Raw genomic sequence first — 24,374 nt, forward strand, 5'->3', positions numbered from 1 at the left:
CTTGGGTAAATTTGGGTGGACAGATGTGCATATGTTTTTATGTCCTTTACTAGCCAGGGAATATTGTATAGATATGGGCTCTCTGGTTGTTATTTTAGATTAGTGATATCTATGGTTCCCTTTTGAGCTTGATGGCCATTAGATCTCATATCTCCTATTCCCCATCCTGAAATTACCAAAAATGTTGAAAAGTAGGTAGAGTGGGCTTTGAGGATTGTCTTAATTAATCAATCAATCCCTATTCTAAAGTTAATAGATCTGCTGTTCCTTTCTCTCTTTTTTTTTTCTCTGTGATATTTAGTTGATATACCAAATGTGGACCACATTGCCACTATAGCAGCATTTATCTGACATATTACTGGCCAATAACTGTTGCTATCAGTGCTCACCACCAGTTTACTGCTCATGTCTGAAACACAAAAGTGATATGTGATACCAAAAGTATATTTTTTCAGTCGGGTTATTCTTCTTTGCCTCAGAGAATACAGGGTTCTGAAAAGCAGAAAAGAAACACGTCAGCTCATAGTTTGTTAGGCAGAGATAATCGTGAATAGTATATCTAGTACCACTGGATGTAAAAGGAATTATCTTCCCAAATTGTGTTTAAAATGATGTTTTTAACTTTGTAATACATTGTATTATATTTTATATGTGCTTGCCTTCTTTGTACCAGTAAAGTCCAAAGGAAACTTTTTTTGGGTCTGGTGTTATATCTAAACCACATAATCAATATATGTTAATAATATAATGATATGTGTATAAGTAATGAAGTAGCGCTAATTAATAGACAAACTGATAAAGTGCTAAATATGCAAAAAGAATAAGGCGCTATACATGTTCATATAAAAAACTGCCACAAAGAAAACACTGCATCAAACTCAAATGTGCACATTAATGAATCCCAACACCAAAACGGAATGCTCTGAGATAAAACTTTTAGATCTTCCACCACGAGTGCTCAATATAAAGATGGCCACTCACCAGAGCTGTTTGACCCTTTTTTACAGGATAATCAAGAAACACTTTGGGAACCCTAAATCGGTTCCACTAATGGCATGGATCCACTCCAATGACCACTCAGGAAGGAGCTAGAATGTAAAAAATGACTCCACCGGAGACACAGATGAAAGTTTCATAGTGTAGTAATTTTTAATAGAATAAAAACAGCAGCAATAATAACAGTTACACTCACATGTGATAGTGCCTGGCCTGGCACTAGGTGTAAACAGCATGTGTGAGTCAACTGATCCCTGGGGGTAGTGTGCGTTCCACGTCTCACTCCGAAGGTGCAAAGCCTGGTGTAGTGTATCCAAAAATGGACCCGGAAAAGACGGATCCTCTGTTCTTTCAAATAGTGAACATATGGAAGAGAGATCTTGGCCAACTTGCATAAGATCGTGGAGACCGATGAATAACTGCAGTGATTCCTTGGATCCACTGAGGAAGATTCAGCAACAGTCTGGTCGTTTATCGATGCATCATTAGACCCATTGGGGTCTATCCATAAGGTGAGAGGCTAGCACCACTGGGGGATGATTCTAGAAAGTTACCACTACCACCTTATATCTGTTAAATTGGACTCCCACATTCGTCCCTTTCCCTCTCATCTCTATTTGCCCACATAGGATCACCTTTATCTATACTCTGAATTAGAGACTGATCATCTCTCTGAATCACCTTGGATGCTCTTTATTATGATTTGACTATTTTTATGAAATTATTTTATTTTAAGCCTTCTTTGATGTGATGCACTTTATTGGATTTTATTTAACAAACACCATTTGTACACTATTTTGATGGGATGCACGTTATAAGACTTTATATTGAACATTATCTATTAGTTACTCTTAATGAGTTGCACTTGGAGAGATTCACTTCTATATATACTTTTTGCGTATTTAGCACTTTATCGATTTGTCTATTAATTAGCATTACTTATGCACATACTTAGGGGTATTGGCAACACTATAGAAGTTTAGTCGCTTTTTATATTACATTAAGCACTTTTTTATCACGCACTTTATATTTAGCACTTTACTTGCCATTAATAAACTTGTTCTTTGGTAGCGCATTAGTATCTGTTTTTAATAATATAATGATATGGATCTCCTTTTTGTCTCTGTATATAGCCAATGCCGGACAGTAGTCTAAATATTGTATTTCATCGCACTCTTATCAGCCATGAAATATTTGTTTCAAAAAACATTGCTAAAATATGATATTCTGCTTTGTCTGGTAACTAGTAAAATAATAAAGATAATGGGAGGTCATACACAGGGAAATCTGATCCTTTTGCAATGCAAATGAGCTTCCTGTCATCTGACTTAACCATCCACTAATCCGTGTCAGGGGATCTCCCCATTATTTCCTATGAGCACAGAGCTCCTATTAGCAGAGGTAAATAGAATATCAGATAAAGGGGGGCGTGGCCTAGCGATGGCTGAGTGAGGACGTGTTTTCTAAGAGCTCCTGACTTTCCCCCCTCTCACCCACGAACCCACGGCTTTTACTATTCGAAAGGAGGTATGCTAACCTCCAAGAGGTACAAGACAAGATCTGCGATGAACGGGAACCAGATAGCAACCCCACGGAGCAGTATCCGGAGTTATTTTTGTGATTTACAGAGAAGATCACCGGGCGCCATAGTGTCAGTGCCACGTGGACACCTGATGGCAGACTCTGATGCGCTAGCCTTACCTATATCCCCAACTTCATCTACGACATCGGATTGCCTTTTAGAAACCCCAGCTATCTTTGGCTCTGACATGGCCAGCACAGCACAACGGCAAAGCAGCATGCCTGATGAGCTCCACGCCATTCTGCGAGCCCTCCCTACCAAGGCGGACATCGAGGCCTTACCCTCCAAGTCTGATATCGAGGCCCTCATTTCCCGGGTGGAGGAGGCGCATGCCCGGGACATCCAAGAAATAAGAGCGGAGATACAAACAATAGCAGAATGAGTGGACACGGGGGAAAGCTCGGTATCACCCCCTACACAACGGGTTGCCGCGTTAGAACATTCCCAGGCATCACAGGCGACTACGGCCGTGAATTTACAGCTATGTCTTGAGGACTTGGAAGACCGCAGTCGCCGCAATAATTTACGACTGCGGGGTCTTCCTGAGGCTACAGGGGCTGAAGACTTGGAAGCAACAGTGGTAGCTATTTTTCAGAAGGTTCTAGCCCCGCCATCACTCGAGCTGGACCGTGTTCACAGATCACTGGGCCCTAGATCGTCGGACCTGGATAGGCCTCGAGATGTGATTTGCAGGATCCACTGTTACACACAGAAAGAACTAATTTTGCGCAAGGCATGGGATCATGGAGCGGTGGAGTTTGATGGAGTGGCGGTCAAGATCCTGCCGGATTTATCATGGGCAACATTGCAGAGAAGGGCACTACTGAGACCAATCCTGGACATGGTGAATTTCCGTAATGGGCCTGTTTCCTTTAACTTACGTACCCCGTCGGAGCTGCCGGACTTTTTCGCATTTCTTGGTGTGGAACCGATCCCAGTCCCAAATTGTCTGGCTTTGATTCCTCGGCTCTTCCTCCCAACTGAACTTCCAACCTCCCCGCCAGTAACACTCCAGAAGGAGGACCCGGGTGCCCTCCGTAGAGGGTACACGTGAGTCGTGACTTTCCAGTCTGTGATTAGTCTTGCCTTGCCCTGATCGTCAGTTATACCCATAAAAGTTATTATCTCAGCCTGCTCCCTTTGCACTAGCATGATCAATACACCCCCACCCTAATGTCAGCAGACACGATACTTCTACAAACTCAAAACATAATCTCTCACATGTGTGTGAACGGTCTTGGGAGCTTGACGGGGGGGGTGGACCCGGCTATGCAGAGGTCTATGGGCTCCAGAGTGACTTGATTGGAACAATTTCAGCCGTATGGATATATCCACTCATTATGGAGTCCTGATCGACCCACACTAGAGGACTACAGAAACCCCCACTGCACAAAGACGGAGATAATGAACACACAACTCCTCCTGTGTATCTGGTTGCCGACGTATGATCCCGTTCTCAGTATGCAAGTGATAAATGTTATTGTAATGCTCTGAAGTAAAAGGTATTCTCAGACTACATAGGGGGTATCAGCATTTAATGTGTAATAATATGTGATAACTGAGTTTCCCCTAGGCCGACAGAATGTGATAGGCGGGGATATGGTTCTGACCCCCTCTTGCCGCCCGGCTCTGTACGTGGTGCGGTAGGAGCTTGGGGGAGGGGAGAGGAAGGTTAGCCTCCCCCGTTATCAGACCTCCCTACACAGGCAGGATAAGTTCAGGATGCTATCAAAGGGGACCCTCGGCTGGTCTCGCCCCGAGCGGACGCCTGCCGAGGGGGGGGCCTGGATGGATAGCTATGAGGGGGTAGACCACCTCACACTGATAGCCCAGGGGTCGGGATGTGCTGAGATCCTATACCTTTGCTACGCAATATAGGGGGGAGAGGATCGTACTCTTAGAAGCTTAATATCTCCTATACCACCAGTTCGGGGGGCTGTATTCTAGATAAAGCAGGATTGGAATGCTGGAAGGATGCATAGTTCCCGAATTTCAGGTAATCCCAGTCCTTACTAATGGAGATGTTGAAGGGTCCCATACCAGATGATGAATGTACGATCCTATGTTTTTGGTGTATTGCTCTTGCCTAGCAAGGCTCAGCTAGGTGTAGTTGGGGTTATGATCAGGCCTGGCAATAGACTGACTGGTATGAATATGTTATGCTGTTATGCACTATGTCTCCTACAGGTAGTTTAAATGTTTTTCCCTGTGTTCCGTTTTCCTTAAACAAGTAGTATAACCGTTATCTTCCCAATACTGACATATATTTTCCACCTGAGCTGGGAGGGGGGAGTCGGTGAGCTCACCACTGGCTATCGCTTCCTACGCGTCCAACTAGGTCTGCACTCAATTGCCAGCATTTAACTGGCGAGTGTCCTAGCACTAGTGTGCTATCTCTTTAGATTGCTATTATCGCACCTCTGACGTGCGCACTTGGCATTTCTTCTTTCTCATTCTTTCATCTCACACTTTTCTACTACCTCTTCCCCGTCCCTGTTTCCCCTTCCCCCTCCAACCCTAAATCCCTTCCCACATTTATCCCGTTACTGGGCTCACAACTCACAGCTGGGGGCCATGGAGACGGTTAGCGTGTTTTCATTAAATGTGAAGGGCCTAAATGTACCTGAAAAAAGGCGGATGTTGATCAATGACCTTCGGCGCCATAAAGCTACTGTGGCGTTTCTCCAGGAGACCCACTTTAAGAGGGACAACCCCCCGATCCTGAAAAACAAATTCTTTCCGACGGCTTATCACTCTACTTTTGCGGCTACCAAATCACGGGGAGTTTCCATACTTATTGCCCGCTCGGTCCCTTGGAAATGTGCGGAGGTGAAAACTGACCTGGAGGGACGATATTTGTTCCTCAGAGGAGATATTGGAGGTGTTGAGATAACACTGGCTAATATCTACGCACCTAATAGTCAACAAGATCATTTCATAACCAAAACCATAGAGACATTGATGGAATTCACGAGAGGTCAACTGATCCACAGGGGGGAATTCAATGTTCCGTTGCTCCCCACGGAGTATACTTCTACAGGTCACTCCTCAATTACACCGACAATTAGAAAACGCATCGCACGTTCCTTACACAAAGCACAACTGATTGATGTATGGAGGCTCCTTAACCCAACTGAGAAGGATTATACCTTTTACTCTACTCCACATAAGCTGTATTCACGGATAGTTTACTTCCTAATCCCTCATGCCCAATTACACGCCATACGTAGCTCCTCGATTGAGTTAATTACTTGGTCTGACCACGCCCCGGTTCTATTACTGTATGCTCTGACTGACAGTCTCACCTCTAAAACACGGACATAGAGACTTAACGAAAGTCTATTACAAGAGAAGAAATTTGTAAGGACGTGTTCAGGGAATTAGACTATTATTTTAAGACCAACAATACCACTGACAGTAACCCCGGAATAGTCTGGGAAGCACATAAGGCAGTGATCCGCGGAGTCCTAATCAAACATGGTGCACGGGTTAAGAGACAACGCACGGCACAGATGAAGTCTCTTCTAGATTTACATAGAGCTGAAGCTAGACACAAACATGCCCAAACACCTACTGCTGAGGCGGAAATTATGCTTCTGCGTAACAAAATCACAGACCTAATGCTGTTTCAGGCCAAAAGCGGCGATCCAGATCTGCCGACGCGTCACCTATGAGTCGGGAAACAAATGCGGTAAGCTCCTTGCTAACTCCCTGAAGGAACAGGTATTAGCAAATTATATCCCTCAAATTAAGACACCCTAGGGCCAGAAGATTACACTACCTCAAAACATTGCACGAGAATTGAAAGATTTTTATGCGTCCCTGTACAATCTACAGAAACCACCTTCTTCGCAAGATCAAATTGAGACATACCTACACAAATCAGGCCTGTCCACACTCCCCACTGAAGCTAGTGAGTCACTAGATGAACCAATAACCATCGAAGAGATACAGGCGGCAGTGAGTGCCATTAAATTGGGGAAGGCCCCAGGGCCAGATGGGCTCACTGCACAATATTACAAAATTCTGATACAATCCTTGGGAGAACCCATGCTTAAATTTTTCAACTCCTTAAGTTTTGAAATGACTATCCCGAGAGACACTCTGTTGGCACATATTGCAGCGATCCTTAAGAATGGGAAGGATTCTACGGCCTGTGGAAGTTATAGGCCAATCTCACTCCTCAACGTAGATCTAAAAATTTTTACAAAAATACTAGATACCAGGATACAAAAATATCTTCTGTCCCTGATCCACCTGGACCAAGTGGGGTTTGTCCCAACCAGGGAGGCAAGGGACAACACGATTAAAGTTCTGAACCTTATACATGTAGTCAACCATACTAGGACTCCTTGTATTATCCTGAGCATGGACGCAGAGAAGGCCTTTGACAAGGTGAATTGGCAATTTATGATTTCCGTTCTGAATCACATAGGCTTAGGCAACACAATGCTCAATTGGATAAATTCACTTTACACTGACCCCACAGCTTGTGTCCGAGCCAATGGTGTCCTGTCGGATTCATTTGCTATTAAGAACGGAACACGCCAGGGTTGCCCTTTGTCCCCACTCCTTTTCGCCCTGTCACTGGAACCCTTCCTGTGTACCATACGATCCAACCCAGACATAACTGGTGTTATGATGGGAGACTCCCAACAGAAGGTAGCCGCATACGCGGACCACATGCTGTTTTCACTTACCAACCCAGAGATCTCCCTCCCAAATCTCCTACAAGAGTTTAGAACCTACGGTAGTATCTCTAATCTGAAAATTAATCTTAACAAGTCCGAGGCTATGGGTATAGGTATACAACCACGTCTGTTACTTCCCTCAAAGATAATTTCAAATTCAAATGGACTACCACTGCCCTGAAGTATCTGGGTACTCATATTCCCCCCAAAATATCCCGGATATTTGCATTAAACTTCCCTCCGTTGCTGTCATCTGTTCAGACCCTACTGACCAACTGGCATACAGGTTTACACTCATGGTTCGGTAGATGCAATATCCTCAAGATGTGTATCCTCCCCAAATTCTTATATCTGTTACAAGCCCTGCCGATTCAAATCCCTTCTTCCTATTTTGACCAGACTAGTGCCCTGTTTTTTTATTTCATATGGGCTCATAAGAGGCCCAGACTTGCTAGACGTTTACTTACCTTACCCAAATTTTATGGAGGACTGGTGGTTCCGGATCTTCGCAAATATTACTACGCAACCCATTTGACCAGACTTATAGACTGGAACCGACACCAATCCACTAAATTATGGACTCGACTGGAACAAACTCAATGCGACAAACCCTTGAACAGAGCACCCTGGTGTTATGATCGACTGCCTAGGACCGTAAAAAATCATCCCCTGATAGGTGTGACCACGCGCATATGCTCGACTTTGTTTACACGCTTGCGTCTCACAACGCTAACGTCCCCACTCCGCCCGTTTTTAGGAACACCAGAATTCACCCCAGGATATACAGACCCTGTATTTCAATTCCTAATTGGCTTAAATTACTTCCAGGCCTCTCACTTTATCCTAAACGGCAAATGGCCTACCATATCCGAGCTCATGAGCCCAACCGGTCCATTTCATTTAGATTTCTGGAGAGCTGTCTAGCTCAACCATTTCCTTAAAGCATTACCATCTCCTAGAAGCTTTGACCAAAATCTGACTACATACGAAACTTATTGCTCGGAAGAGGATACTATGCCTCATGCCTTGTCCGCTACATACCAATTGCTAATTACACCACCGGACAATCTTAGTCTACATCGCTTAAATGCATGGGAACGGGACTTGCAATGCAAATTTTCGACACGCCAAAAGCAGAATATCATACACTTCACATATAGATATGCATGAAAATGCAGGAAACTAACTATAAACTGGTTACTAGGTGGTACAACACCCCTGCAAAAATACATAGGATATTCCCATCTTCCTCGGACCGGTGTTGGAGATGCCAGAGTGACTGGGGTACCATTCTCCACATCTTTTGGACCTGCCCCTTGCTGGGGCAGTTTTGGAAGACCATCCAAACTACAATTCAGAAGTTCACTGAGCGTCCCATCTCGAACAATCCGGCCTTCTTTCTGCTCCACGCTGCCCATTCACCTAGTAAAGCATATAAAAAATCACTGATACGCCACTTGTTGGATGCAGCCAAGGCGTGTATCCCCTTGATGTGGGGTCTACACAGCCCCCATCTGTGGGCACATGGATTAGAAAGGTAGAGGATATCAAAAAAATGGAAGATCTGATTTTGACAGCCAGACACCAAAATGAACTGTTCACCAAAACTTGGACCAGGTGGAACATGTTTATATTTTCAGATGAGGATCAGACGCTCCTGGGAAGGAGCATGTCCGTCTAGTATAGACCATTTTTGTAATGATTTTGCTTTGGAATGTGAATTGGTGTTTTCTGATGGTGCTATGTGGGTGTTATACGCGGTGGCTGCCTTTGTGAGCCTACTCCTCTTTCATGAGCCTCCCATCTCCACCGACCTTCCCCCCACACACCCCGTCCCATTTCCTCCTTCCCTCCCCCCTACTTCCCTCCTCGCACTCCTCTATACTTTTCACTTTTCTATCTCATATCCTTCTCTCTTACAATTTCTCCTTTATCTTCCTATCTCCAGTACTATCTTTCTTTTCGTCCTTATCTATATTATATTATTTGACTTTGTTTCTTCTTAAAATTAAAATGGAAAATAGGGCGGTTGGCCCCATTCACTCATATTCCATACCAGATAGGGCTTATTTGTTGTGTATCTTTGATTGACATTGAATATGCGGGTAATATTGTTGCCTTAATCCTAAGATATTGAACCACTGGAGGCTGTGACCTCAATGAGTAACATATATATATGCCTTCTTATTATTTCATTGGAGCTGTACCCTCTCTTGTGTTTGAATAAAACTATAATTTGAAAAAAGAATATAAGATAAAAATCATCCCGTTAAATCACTAGCAATGCTGATTCCGGCATCACACTGTCTGCTGATACCATTCATGCTCCATACACAAGGAGATTATAGCACAATACAAGTCATGTCAGTGGTATTTTGTGGTCATCCTGTGTATGGAGATATCACTGTCTCTACACATGGATGACGATATTGGGGTGTCTACTTCATTATAACATTTTTCTTATAAAAAAGTTTTTCCTAGAGTTTTATAAAGTGATCCAATATAAATTATTCCAATAAAGAGAAATGAGTTCCATTCATGTAGAGCAGGGGTCCCCAAACTTTTGAAACAAAGGGCCAGTTTACTGACCTTCAAACTTTATGGGGGCCGAACTTTGGCCAGTGGGAGTAGAAAATGCCATAGGCTTGGTCAGTGGAAGTAAAAAAAAAAATGACATCTGTGTCAGTGGGTGGAATAGTGCCTCATTGTCGGTATCAGTGGGAGGAATGGTCCCCCATCATTGGTGTCAGTGGAAGAATTAGTTTCCCATCTCTGGTCTCAGTGGGAGGAATAGTGCTCCATCATTGGTGTCAGTGGGTAAAGTCAAGAAATGGGCCATATCCAGCCCGGGGCTGCAATTTGGAGACCCTTGATGTAGAGAATAGTTACATTCATTCCTGGGGTAGAAATTAATTTTATTCTGGTAACATTCTTCTCTTGTTCTACAGTTTGAATAATAATCATCTGACAGACAGTTCCTGCCCCCACCTGGCATCTGGAATAAGAAATAACCAGACACTGAGAAGACTGGACCTGGGTGAGAACAATCTGGAGGGTCCTAATTTCAGGGATCTGATGGCAGCTCTGACAACAAGCCGAATAGAGGATTTACAGTGAGTATATGTCAGAAACCATGAATCAGACTGAGACAGAAGTACAGTTAAATCCCACTTGTTTAAATATAATAAAAAAGTAAACAGAGTAAACACAGTCAAAGCATAGCCAGAGTTTAGGAACCGGAATGGATAGTCAGGCAAGCCAAAACATCAGAGAGCCAGAGAACACCGTAATAGAACAGCAAGCAGGATATGGAGCCAGAAGGAATGCCAAGCAAGTCTTTAACAGGAACACAGGAGAGCATCTCTAGAGATGTGACCAAGGCGAAGGCAGAGATCATCTGGACTGGATGGCTTAAGTAGGCAGGACTGATGAGCAGGATATCAGGTGAATCACTGTGGAGAGATAGGAGCTGGCAATTAGCTGACAGCTGAGCGACCAGCTCAGAGAAGGAAGGGCTGAGCACAGCCTTGACAGTACCACCTCCTCAATGACCCCTCCCCTTTAGAGGACCACCAGGCTTGAGGGGAAAACGTCTATGGAAATCATGGAGGAGGACAGGGGCATGTACCTCCGAGGATGAAACCCAAGAGCGTTCCTCCAGACTGTACCCTTTTCAATGCACCAGGTACTGTATGCGCCCACGGAACCTACGGGAGTCAACAATGGACTGTACTTCATAATCCTCATGGTTTTCAACCTATACATGGTGCGGACATTGCAGGAAGTGGTAAAAGGAGACATGAAATACATTTGAAATATGCGTATTAGAAGGAAGGTCTAATGTGTCAGCCACTGAGTTAATCCTACGAAGAATATGGAAAGGCCCAATAAACCAAGGTGTGAACTTCAGAGTGGGAACACGAAGTCGGAGGTTGCGAGATGACAGCCAGACCCTGTCCCCAACCTGGTAGGAAGGCGCAGGCAGGCGTCTGTGGTCAGCATGAAGTCTGTACCTATCATTAGCATGTTGTAAAGGCTCCTGGACTTGTGCCCTAGTGGAATGAAGACCACAGAGATGCTCCTCTAATGCAGGAATACTCTGCGGAACAAATGAGTCAGGCAACACGGAAGTTTGGAAAACCTAGTTCGCCATAAATGGGGACAATCGGGAAGCAGAATTCAAGGCACTATTGTGAGCGAACTCCGCCCATGGTAAGAAGTCTGACCAGTTGTTATGATGGTCAGAAATATAACAATGTAGGAATTGCTCCAAGGACTGATTGGCTCGTTCTGCAGCCTCATTAGACTGCAGGTGATACTCAGAGGAGAAAGCAAGCTGATTTCCCAACTGTACACAAAAAGCTAGCCAGAACTGGGACACAAACTGACTACCCCTGTCTTAGACAATCACTTTGGGTAACCCATGTAAGCGAATGATCTCCCGAGCAAAAATGGAAGCCAGTTCCTTAGAAGTGGGCAACTTCTTAAGTGGAATACAATGAGAAATTTTCGAAAACCGGTCAACCACCATAAGGATAGCTGTGTTGCCCTGGGAGTTGGGTAACTCCACAATGAAATCCATAGACAGGTGGGTCAAGGGCCTCTCTCCATTGGGTATGGGTTGTAGGAGGCCCACTGGAAGGTGTCATGTAGTCTTACTCTTAGCACAAACGGAACAGGCAGCTATGAAGGCGGTTACATCAGCACATAGACTAGCCCACCAGAATTGTTGGGAAATGGCCCAAACGAGTTGACTCCTCCCAGGGTGGCCAGCAGCCTGGGGAGAATGGTAAGTCTGGCGCACAGCAGTACGGACACTCTCTGGGACAAAGAAGCATTCACAAGGTTTCTCAGGAGGAGCATGGACCTGAGCTGAAAGAATTTTGTTTACCTAAAGGAAAAGTGAGACTGGTACGAACCGTAGCCAGAATACGATCAGGAGGAATCACAGGAACCGGAACCGACTGCATCTTGGAAGTGGAGCAAATTTTTTGTGACAAAGCGCCAGCCCTTACATTGTCTCATTCTTACCCGGTACTAAGAATGTAATTGAAACTAGAAGAAAAGAGCCCATCGCGCCCTTCTGGGAGAGAGGCGTTTAGCCTCAGACAAGAATGCATGATTCTTATGGTCAGTAATAATGAGAACCGGCACAATGGTACCTTCGAGGAGATGTCTCCATTCTTTGAGGGCTAAAATGATTGCTAACAGCTCTCTGTCACCAATATTGTAATTGCACTCCGCAGGTGACAATTTCTTGGAAAAGTGGCCACAAGGATGCATAGCACTCCTAGGTAGGACGTTGAGACAGAAGGGCACCAACTCTAGTCTCATAAGCACCAACCTCCAGGATAAAAGGTAACATAGGATCAGGATGTGCCAACACAGGAGCAGAAACAAAGGCAGCCTTGAGACTCTCCGAGGCCTTAATGGACTCTGGAGACCAACTCTGTGGGTTTCCATCCTTTCTGGTCATATCAGTCAGGGGCTTGACCAGAGACAAGAAGTTACGAATAAACTTCTGATAATAGTTGGCAAAGCCACGGGTCGGGGCCACTCTAGGACTGCTGAAAGTTTCTCTGGGTCCATCAAAAAAAAGCAGTGGAATTGACATAACCCAGGAATTTAACCTGTTCACGAAGGAATTCTCACTTCTCCAATTTACAATAGAGATTGTTCTCTCTTAGTTTCTGAAGCACACGACAGACATCTGTGTGGTGGCTCTCCAGGGACTTGGAAAATATGAGGATATCGTTGAGAAAAACCACCACACATAACTGCAACAAATCTCAGAGGACATCGTTAATGAATTCCTGGAAAACTGCCAGGGCATTACATAGGCCAAAAGGCATTACGAGGTACTCCATAATGGCCTGTTATGGTATTAAATGCAGCATGCCCCTCTCAAATCAAATTTCGTGAAAACCGTTGCACCCTTGAGGTGGTCAAATAACTCCGCAATCAATGGAATTGGATAGGCATTCTTAATCGTGAAATGAATGAGACCCCTATTATCAATATAAGGTCTCAGTTCACCACTCTTCTTCTTCACAAAGAAGAAACCAGCACCAGCAGGAGACGAGGATTTGTGGATAAAACCTTGAGAAAGTGCATCTGCAACATACTCCTCCATGGCCTTATCCTCCAAGACTGACAAAGGGTAAACCCGGCCACAAGGGGGTAGGGCACCAGGTTGAAGGTCAATTGCGCAATCATACAACCGGTGTGGAGGCAAACCACCGGCTTGACTTTTGTCAAAGACAGCTAAAATTGCGGTACTCGCAGGGAGGAGAGTGAAGAGGTGCACAGGACCTTGGCTACCTTCTGGAAGCATGTCTTACCGCATTGTGGCGACCAGGAGAGACCCTCAGCACAGAGCCAATCAAAAGAGGGGTTGTGCCTCTGTAACCAAGGATAACCAATAACCAGCAGAAACTTAGGTGAGGAAATAACTTGGAATTGGATTATCTCATGGTGAAGAGCCCCTACAGCCATGAACAATGGAACAGTCTCATGAGTCACATGGGCAGGCTGAAGAGGTCTCCCGTCAAGAGCCTCAATGGCAAGAGGAGTGTCACGCAGCTGCAGCAGAACTGGGTGCTTCGATACAAAGGCAGCATCAATCAACAGGCCTGCAGCCCCAGAGTTGATTAGAGCCTGTATCTCGATGGATGACTCAGCCCAAGAAAGGGTAACCGAAACCAGGGGCTTATCCTTCAGAATAACTGGGGACGAAACAACACCACCTAAGATCTGTCCGTGACAGGACCTCAAGGTTTGGGCGCTCCCTGGACGGGTAGGACAAGACTTCAAAAAGTGACCTGCCTGGCCACAATAAAGGCACAATCTCTCCCTCCTCCTAAGGGTTCTCTCATCCGTAGAGAGAGGTGTGAAGCACAAGTGCATGGGTTCATCTTCACTGATCAACTCGGTACCAGGAGGTATGGGAGGTGAGGGAGACAAGGGTGGGACTGCAAAGTACGGAGACAAATGTACAGGAGGCTTCCTCAAGCACTCCTTAAAAGAGAGTCTTTCTCTGAGTCTGGAGTCAATGAGGATGGAAAACGTGATCAACTTCTCCAGCTCAGTGGGTATATCTCAGGCTGCTATCTCATCCTTCATGGTATCTGAGAGACCATGAGAAAAAGCAGCCATGAGGGCTTTATTGTTCCACGTGACCTATGCTGCCAGAGTACGGAATTCAATGGCATAATCGGCAACAGTTCTCGTATTCCATTTGATGGACATGAGGCACTTGGCAGCAGAAGCGAAGTGTGTGGGAACGTCAAAAACCCTTTTAAAAGAAGCAACAAACTCATGGTAACTCAAGACAACAGGTTTTTGTGTCTCCCATAGAGGGTTTGCCCAGGCCAAGGCTCTCTCAGAAAGGACAGATATCATGAAACCTACTTTGCTTCTATCCGTGGGAAACACCTGGGGCAGCATCTCAAAGTATATCTCAACCAGGTTGAGAAACCCTCTGCATTGGACTGGATCAACCCCAAATCACTGGTGAAGCGGAGCACAACCAGACATACTTCTTATAGAGGTACTACTCGAGGCGGGTGCCTGCACAGAGACTGGAGCAGCAGCAGGGATGGCCTGTAACACAGGTTGTACTGGAGCAGCCACAGTGGGAGATTCCAGGTGAGCCGTGCGACTCAGGAGCATTTGTAACTCCATGGTAAACTGATCCATGCAGTGATCCTGTTCATCCAATCTGGAAAAAATATTACCAACAAGTGGATTGACTGCATTTTCTGAATTCATGGCCTTTGCCTACTGTCAGAAACCATGAATCAGACTGAGACAGAAGTACAATTAAATCACACTTGTTTAATAATATTAAAAAATATTATTATAATATAATTATTATAATAAAAGAACAGCAAGCAGGATCTGGAGCCAGAAGGAATGTCAGCCAAGCAAGTCTTTAACAGGAACACAGGAGAGCATCTCTAGAGATGTGACCAAGGCGAAGGCAGAGATCATCTGGACTGGACGGCTTAAGTAGGCAGGACTGACGAGCAAGATATCATCAACAGGTGAGTCACTGTGGAGAGATAGGAGCTGGCAATTAGCCGACAGCTGAGCGGCCAGCTCAGAGAAGGAAGGGCTGAGCCCAGCCCTGACAGTATAACAGGACTGACTGAGACAATAATATTCTGGGACATTTTTTGTATTTAACCACTTCAATACCAAGCACTTTTATCCCCTTCCTGCCCAGGCCAATTTTCAGCTTTCAGCGCTGTCGCACTTTAAATGACAATTGCGCGGTCATGCCACACTGTACCAAAATTACATTTTTATATCTTTTTCCCCACAAATAGAGATTTCATTTGGTGGTATTTGATCACCACTGGCTTTTTTATTTTTTGCTCTACAAATAAAAAAAGACTGAAAATTTTGAAAAGAAATTGTTTCTTTGTTTCTGTTATAAAATTTTGTAAATAAGTATGTTGTCTTATTCAATGAAGGGCACTAATGGGGCAACACTGAGCGGTACTGATGAAGCGACACAGATGAGGTGGCACTGATGAGGAGGACTGATATGCAGCACTGATGGGCACTGATATGCAGTGCTGATGGGCACTGATAGGTGGCACTGATTTGCAGCACCGATGGGCACTGATAGGTGGCACTGATAGGTGGCACTGATAAGCACTGATGGGAGGCACTGATAGGCATCCCTGATGGGCACTGATTAGCATTACTGGTGGAGTACTGATGGGCATTGCAGGCATCACTGATTGGTCTGCACTGATAATCAATGCACTGATGATCAGTGCAGACCCCCCTACCTATCAGGAGAGCTGCTTATCGGCTCTCCTTTATCTGTTCTTTGTCAGTGCGAATGGAGGAAAGCCAATAAACGACACTTCCTGGTTACCATGTGATCAGCTGTGATTGGACACAGCTGATCATGTGGTAAAGAGCCTACGTCATAGCTAGATCAGGGATGGGGTGTGTCGGATCAACACACTGCACCACCCTGGGGGGCTAGCATGAGCTGCTTATCCTGCTGGACATCATATGATGTCAGGATAAGTGATCCCTGCTGCCACCATCATTCTGCTATAGGCTGGGTGTGATATGGTTAAACCTGGTAAAAAATATAAAATAATAATGTAATTCTCTATTTTATCAGTATATAGGTAATCTCAGAATGTCACCTAAATATTAGATCTTATCACACTGTTTAGCAGAATATCAGATTTTTTTTTTCCAAAATGATTTTTATTAGGATTTCCATTTACAGGGAAAGAAACACATTGTTGTACTGTAGATAACATGTGTACATACATGAACGAACACTAACATACAGTTTGTTAATTCGGTCTAAACAAAGCTAAGTCACAAAGGATTGCAGAGTATGAATTATAAAAAGAAAGAAAAGAAAAAGGTGGAAAGTATAACCTTCAGTAACCCTTGAATTTTCAGCCAAGGCTTCTCGGAGTTGGTGTATTTTGCAAGGTTGTTTTTTTGTAAGGCAGAGGTGAATTCATATTCCTTAATTAGATTTAGTTGGATTTTAACATCCGAGATGTTAGGGATTAAGGAGCTTCTCCATTTGCTCATTATAAGTATTCTAACTGCAAACAGAATATGTGTTATTAGGGTTCTGAATTTGTGTGGGAAGGATTCTATTCCCATACTTAGGATGGCTAGGGATGGAGTAGGTTTGGAGATAATACCAGTGATATCTGGTATCAAGGAGAATACTTTTCTGTAGAAGGGATAGATGTGTGGACATTCCCATAGAATAATTATCGTCTAGGTTTGCAAATTTGTGCATTTGTACAGGAGTGAGATACCATCTATGTTGGATTTTTTGTGATAATTCCCAATAGGTAATGCATTTGGAAGCCCCGTCGTTATGTCATAAGGCATTGCGCCATTGGGAATCCGAGAAGGAGGTCTGTAAATCTCTTTCCCATCTCTGGTACGTTGACGTTTTAAAAAACATATCCTTGTTCTGTAGTAAGTTGTACATAAGGGTTATTCCCTTCATTTTTGTGAGAGTTGGATGTCCAGAAAGACCATGCTTTGGTATGAATTCTAACTGTGGGGATTGTTTTTGTTTTTGGTAGGTATGAGGATACGCTTCTATAAGTATGTGCACCCTGTGGTGGTATGACTAAATGTCTAAATTGTATGGTTTGGAAGGGGAGGATTTGGTCGTGGTGCATTATTTCCTGTAGTGGAAGATTTTGTATTTGTGACCAGTGTTTGAGAGATAGATCGGGGAGTATAAATTTGAATACTTCTGTTGGAGGGTATATGGATTGGCTATTTTCTGATAGAGATGTGTTTTAAAATAAAAATCGCCAAGCCTCAACAGCGGCTGAGATCATTGGGTGTTCTATTTTTTTGGGTTTCTGGTGAGTTGTCTAGGCTAGTAATAGAGAGCTTTAACATCGCCTGACACTTTAAGAGAGTCTGATGTGGCTGCACACCCCGTAGTAAATGTTACCAAAAAGAAGTGGAAGGTTCCCCATGGGGTTTTTTTAGCAGCAATCATTGAAAAAAATGTAAAGATTTTTGTAAAAAGTATATTTTTATTAACAAAATACTCCGAATATAGTTTTAGAAAACACAAGACTTAAAAACACGAGCTCCGGTTTTACAAAGAACGAGACATGCTAGGTAGATATACAAATCGAACAATAAATTGTTACACAATAGATTACAGGGAGTATGCATACAGCTACTTCATGTGACGTTGTAGCTATGTTGATGCTTGCCGGTATTTAGAGGAGACCCCAATGCATTTCAACCTTGTAGGGTTGTGGTCTTCCTCAGGGGGTCCTTAAAGCTCCTCTATACCATGTGAGCTCGTTCATGCGGAGACTCCTTAAAAACGTGGAAAAAAACAGAAGAATCCCCCACTTGTGATCCTGGACTCCATTCAATAGTCATCCCAGCCTGCACCCCAAAAGAAGACAAAACTTACCCGTGGGGCTTGTGAATGGTCACAGATAGAGTGGCCCTCTCCCGCAAGCAGAGGATGTAGCAGAGGAACCAGAGCACCTGTTGGATTAGTTGCTCTCAAGCCCTGTCGGGGGATCAGTTGATCCCCCTGAGGAAGATCACAACCCTACAAGGTTGAAATGCATTGGGGTCTCCTCTAAATACCAGCAAGCATCAACATATCTACAACCTCACAGGAAGTAGCTGTATGCATACTTCCTGTAATCTATTGTGTAACAATTTATTGTTCGATTTGTATATTTACCTAGCATGTCTCATTTTTTGTAAAACCGGAGCTCATGTTTTTAAGTCTTGTATTTTCTAAAACTAATTTTGGAGTATTTTGTTGATAAAAATATACTTTTTACAAAAACCTTTACATTTTTTTTTCAATGATTGCTGCTAAAAAACCCCATGGGAAACCTTCCACTTCTTTTTGGTAACAGTAATAGAGAGCTTAAGTTGCCTTCGGGGACAAAAGCTTGTTCTATAAATTGCCATTGTTTGTTAAATGTGGGCGTGAACCAATGTCTGATTTGATCTAGTGTCACTGCTATGTAGTATGCCCTGAACGCATTGGCTATATATTTGTGGCAATACATCTTGTCTCCCATAGTAGGATGGAAGATGAGGAAGATTTTATTTTTAGCTCTTTTGTGTTTGGTTTGCTAATAATTTACCAGCTTTATTACCGGCTGCATAAAAGGTGGAATGTAATTTTAGTAATAACTTGGTGTGTTTGGCGTTAAGGAGAGATCTAAGATCATTCCTGACCTGGAAGATTTTATCTGTATGTAGGCAATAATGAGTCAATTAAATCAATAACATTTCTTCAGTATTGCAGCAGCGCTGTATGCCCCAAATGAATAGGGTCCTTTTCTCAATCAAGTTCATAAAGTGCAAAAAAGGGGAACAGATGATAGGAATCCCACTAGTCAATATTGTCGTATTCTGTGAGGGCAGTTAATCCGTTCACCAAGCGATACACCACGTGCTGGGACCCCCAATGAAAAACTCACTCACCAGAAATTCAACCAATATGAGCCTTGATTAGTAATAGTTGGTCTGCACCACTTTCCAAACGACCACGAGATGTCAGTCTAACTCTCGGTTGCTCCAATGAAATATGTGGGAGAAATAGAATGTCCACATAGTGTGATATCGCTAAAACACTTTTATTAAAACATCCAAATATCTTCCTTTAAAAACATGCGTACCAGATAATCTATAAATAAGAGCAAAGAAAACAAAGTGCACTGTGCCTGTTGCGTCCTTCAATCTGACAGGGATGTCAGGAGCGCTCACTGTGTGTAACTACAGCTGTATGCTTCCTGATTCCTCCTCGGTCGATGGAGCGCATGCGTCACTTCCGGAGCGTCACGTCCCTGACGTTTCGTCCCTTCCTGGACTTCTTCTGAGGGCGTGACACACCAGATAGGAGGCCGGTATTTATGTGTGTGATAGGCGCAGCTACCAATCAGCAGAGATACAGGTCCGGGAAAGGTCTTAGGTTCCCGCCCCAATGCTGAATACTGTCAGCAGTGGATGAATCAGCCAACTCCGGACCGTCATCTCCTATAGATCGTACTGAGCGCATCAATACCGTTTTTTTTGTGGAAGGTGACCCATTCATATGAAACAAGTGCCTACAGTGCTCAGAGTTACTCAGTGTGTGCGCTGCGAATATTACTCCGCAGCGCAGCCACCGAACAACAAAAGGGAGCACCATAGGTATTTTTTATGATTGCCATAAATATATTCTCTCATATAGTGCAATATTCCGCAATAAAGAACTTGCATAGCAATTATACATCATACCAAACCCTCTTTCAGTATAATGACATAATAACCAATGAGTAAATGCATAGCAATTTTTAGATATACAGAAACATATCAAACCAAAATGCTGAGTTATATCTTAAACCAGATAAAAGGTGAGTTTCATAATACTAACTAAAGCATAAAGACGAAAATAATGGTATATCTAAATTACATACAATAAATTGCACTTAGTGAATACATTTAAAATAGCCGTACTGGAAAAATGGCCAAAATAGATTAAAATGATCAATATTAATAAAATGATCAATATTATTAAAAACCAATATAGAGTCCATTATAAAATGCAATTGGAAAACGTTAGAGAATGTTAAAATGTATATATTAAATTTCATGAAAGTTATATACCCAGGGTGTACCTAAGTGTCACTGATGAAGCAATTAATGTCGAGTTCTACGTTGAGGCCCTTGGGCGAAATCACATCCACAGAATAAATCCACTGAGTTTCGCATTTGGATAACTCCCGGATGCAATTTATGCCTCTCCAATAGGGTAGGGCCCAATTGAGTGCTAATAAGGCATCATCATGCTGTATAATGGAGAAAAGAGAGGAAACATTAGCTGTAACCAAAATTGCCTGCTCTCTTCCTGGTAAACTCACATTTTGCAGACAATTTAAAAAATTCTTAGTGTCCCTTATGTATGAGCGAGTTTTAATAACACTTTTTTGCAAGAACTGGTCCAAATACTGGCCCATTCTGGCAGAGACCGAGTCAGTGATGTTGACAATAGGCCTTGCCGGAGGGTTGGACCTCCATCAAGTGGAGGTGTTCAAAGGATTAATTCTACGAGATTTGGAACATCTCAAACCCAATAAATAGATGAATATGAGACATATTAATGAGGGGATCACTATGTTGGAGGAAAGAAAAGACATTATCATAAGACCAGCAGATAAGGGAGGGGGGGTGGTAATACTCTCAAAGGAGTATTATCATAAGCAGGTTATGGATATGCTCTCAGACGAGGTTACATATAAACGTCTGGATAATGACCCCACCCAACCTTATAGGGAAGAATTGGATATTTTAGTGCATATGGGTTCAAGAAGTGGTGTTTTAACGGAAAAAGAAAAAAGATTCCTGCTACCTTCCAGTAGCCGGATCCCCACGTTCTACACCTTGCCAAAAATCCACAAAGACCAACCCTCCAGCAAGGCCTATTGTCAACAGCATTGACTCGGTCTCTGCTAGAATGGGCCAGTATTTGGACCGGTTCTTGCAAAAAAGTGTTATTAAAACTCACTCATACATAAGGGACACTAAGAATTTTTTTAATTGTCTGCAAAATGTGAGTCTGACAGGAAGAGAGCAGGCAATTTTGGTTACAGCTGATGTTTCCTCTCTTTTCTCCCTTATACAGCATGATGATGCCTTATTAGCACTCAATTGGGCCCTTAGCCAAAGAGAAGATCTCCCCCACAACCAAAAGATTTTTCTAAGGAATTCCCTGGATTTCTGCCTTAGTCATAATTATTTTTGGTATGACGGTGCATTCTACTCACAACAAAGAGGCGTTGCGATGGGTGCGAAATTCGTGCCCAGCATCGCCAATTTATTTATGGTGGAATGGGAGGATAAGACCATTTTCAGAGAACAAAGGCGCAAATTAATATTTTACAAGCGCTTCATTGATGACCTGTTCTTCATTTGGGATGGCACATCCGATTCATTGGAAGCATTCATACAGGCTTTGAATAATAATAGCAACAACATTAAGCTTACTTCAGACTGGCATAAAGAGGAAATAAACTTTTTGGATGTCACCATCTATAGAGTAAACGATAAATTAGAAACAAAAGTTTATTTTAAAAAAACTGATAGGAACAGTTACTTGCCCATTTCAAGTGGTCATCATCCGTTATGGCTCCGTAATATTCCGAAGGGTCAGATTATGAGGGTAAGAAGAAACTGCTCTGAAGATGCACAGTTCTTGGCCCAATCTAAAGTTCTCACAGAGAGGTTTGAAGCCAGAGGTTATGACCCGATAATATTGAAGAAGGTGGTCGAAGAAATGGCAACAATACCTAGGTCCACATGCTTACAAGAAACACGTCCAGTGGGATCTGAGGTATCACAAATTCAAATAAATCTGAATAAAGAATGGGGTTTTATTTCCCAATTCCATGTTCAATACAAGGAAGTTGAGGAATTTTTTAAAAGACACTGGCACATACTTTTGATGGATAAGAAACTCACTACAGTACCACCTCCTGTAACCCAATTTATCTACAGGAAAACCACGAGTTTGGGGGACAGAATAGTAAAAAAAGTGATTGATCCTCCTAAGTGCCCTCCGACACTTTGGGACCGTAATGGCTTCTTTGCATGCAGGAAATGCAAAGCCTGCAGAGAGGTCTCGAGACCTCTTAGAGGTGTTGACAATTTCTATTCTCCGGTGAATAATCGCAGTTTTGAAATTAAACAGTTTATTACATGCAACAGTACCTTTGTAGTGTACGCATTAAAATGTCCATGCGGTCTAATCTATATAGGCCGCACCAAAAGATTATTGCGTGTGAGAATAGCTGAACATATACACAACATTAAAATAGGCTATAAGGATCACAACGTCTCACTGCATTTCAAATTAAAACATAATAGGGATCCGACAGGATTAGAATTTTGGGTGGTAGAACACCTCCAACCCTTATTGAAGAGGCATAAATCGCATCCGGGAGTTATCCAAATGCGAAACTCAGTGGATTTATTCTGTGGATGTGATTTCGCCCAAGGACCTCAATGTAGAACTCGACATTAATTGCTTCATCAGTGACACTTAGGTACACCCTGGGTATATAATTTTCATGAAATTTAATATATACATTTTAACATTCTCTAATGTTTTCCAATTTCATTTTATAATGGACTCTATATTGGTTTTTAATAATATTGATCATTTTATTAATATTGATCTTTTTAATCTATTTTGGCCATTTTTCCAGTACGGCTATTTTAATTGTATTCACTAAGTGCAATTTATTGTATGTAATTTAGATATACCATTATTTTCATCTTTTTTCTTCAGTTAGTATTATGAAGTTCACCTTTTTATCTGGTTTAAGATATAACTCAGCATTTTGGTTTGATATGTTTCTGTATATCTAAAAATTGCTATGCATTTACTCATTGGTTATTATGTCATTATACTGAAAGAGGGTTTGGTATGATGTATAATTGCTATGCAAGTTCTTTATTGCGGAATATTGCACTATATATAAGAGAATATATTTATGGCAATCATAAAAAATACCTATGGTGCTCCCTTTTGTTGTCCGGTGGCTGCGCTGCGGAGTAATATTCGCAGCGCACACACTGAGTAACTCTGAGCACTGTAGGCACTTGTTTCATATGAATGGGTCACCTTCCACAAAAAAAACGGTATTGATGCGCTCAGTACGATCTATAGGAGATGACGGTCCGGAGTTGGCTGATTCATCCACTGCTGACAGTATTCAGCATTGAGGCGAGAACCTAAGACCTTTCCCGGACCTGTATCTCTGCTGATTGGTAGCTGCGCCTATCACACACATAAATACCGGCCTCCTATCTGGTGTGTCATGCCCTCAGAAGAAGTCTGGGAAGGGACAAAACGTCAGGGACATGATGCACCGGAAGTGACGCATGCGCTCCATTGACCGAGGAGGAATCAGGAAGCGTACAGCTGTAGTTACACACAGTGAGCGCTCCTGACATCCCTGTCAGATTGAAGGACGCAACAGGCACAGTGCACTTTGTTTTCTTTGCTCTTATTTATAGATTATCTGGTACGCATGTTTTTAAAGGAAGATATTTGGATGTTTTAATAAAAGTGTTTTAGCGGTATCACACTATGTGGACATTCTATTTCTCCCACATATTTCATTGGAGCTACCGAGAGTTAGACTGACATCTAACTCTCGGTAGCTAATATCAACATGCCTTCAGTTTGGAAAGTGGTGCAGACCAACTATTACTAATCAAGGCTCATATTGGTTGAATTTCTGGTGAGTGAGTTTTTCATTGGGAGTCCCAGCACGTGGTATATCGCTTGGTGAACGGATTAACTGCTCTCACAGAATACGACAATATTGACTAGTGGGATTCCTATCATCATTGAGAAAAGGACCCTATTCATTTGGGGCATACAGCGCTGCTGCAATACTGAAGGAACTTTATTGATTTAATTGACTCATTATTGCCTACATACATATCACCTATTATTTAAGCAGCTGCTATTTATTTATTTATTTATTTATTTATTTATATGCTATATATACTGTTGGGTATATCGTTCTAAGCGCGGAGCATTGTTG

The 24,374-nt window shown here is 42.9% G+C and overlaps 1 protein-coding gene across 1 annotated transcript in view; it reads left to right on the forward strand.

Moving 5' to 3' along the window:
* LOC141116581 (NACHT, LRR and PYD domains-containing protein 3-like) overlaps positions 1 to 24,374 on the forward strand; it is a 176,248-nt gene that overhangs the window by 120,299 nt on the left and 31,575 nt on the right. Inside the window, exon 8 of the mRNA XM_073608975.1 lies at positions 10,218 to 10,382. Coding sequence (XP_073465076.1) covers positions 10,218 to 10,382 — 165 coding nt within the window. The remainder of the gene's footprint in view (positions 1 to 10,217; positions 10,383 to 24,374) is intronic.

This window comes from Aquarana catesbeiana, linkage group LG13 (assembly GCF_042186555.1).
Source record: "Aquarana catesbeiana isolate 2022-GZ linkage group LG13, ASM4218655v1, whole genome shotgun sequence".
NCBI lineage: Eukaryota > Metazoa > Chordata > Amphibia > Anura > Ranidae > Aquarana > Aquarana catesbeiana.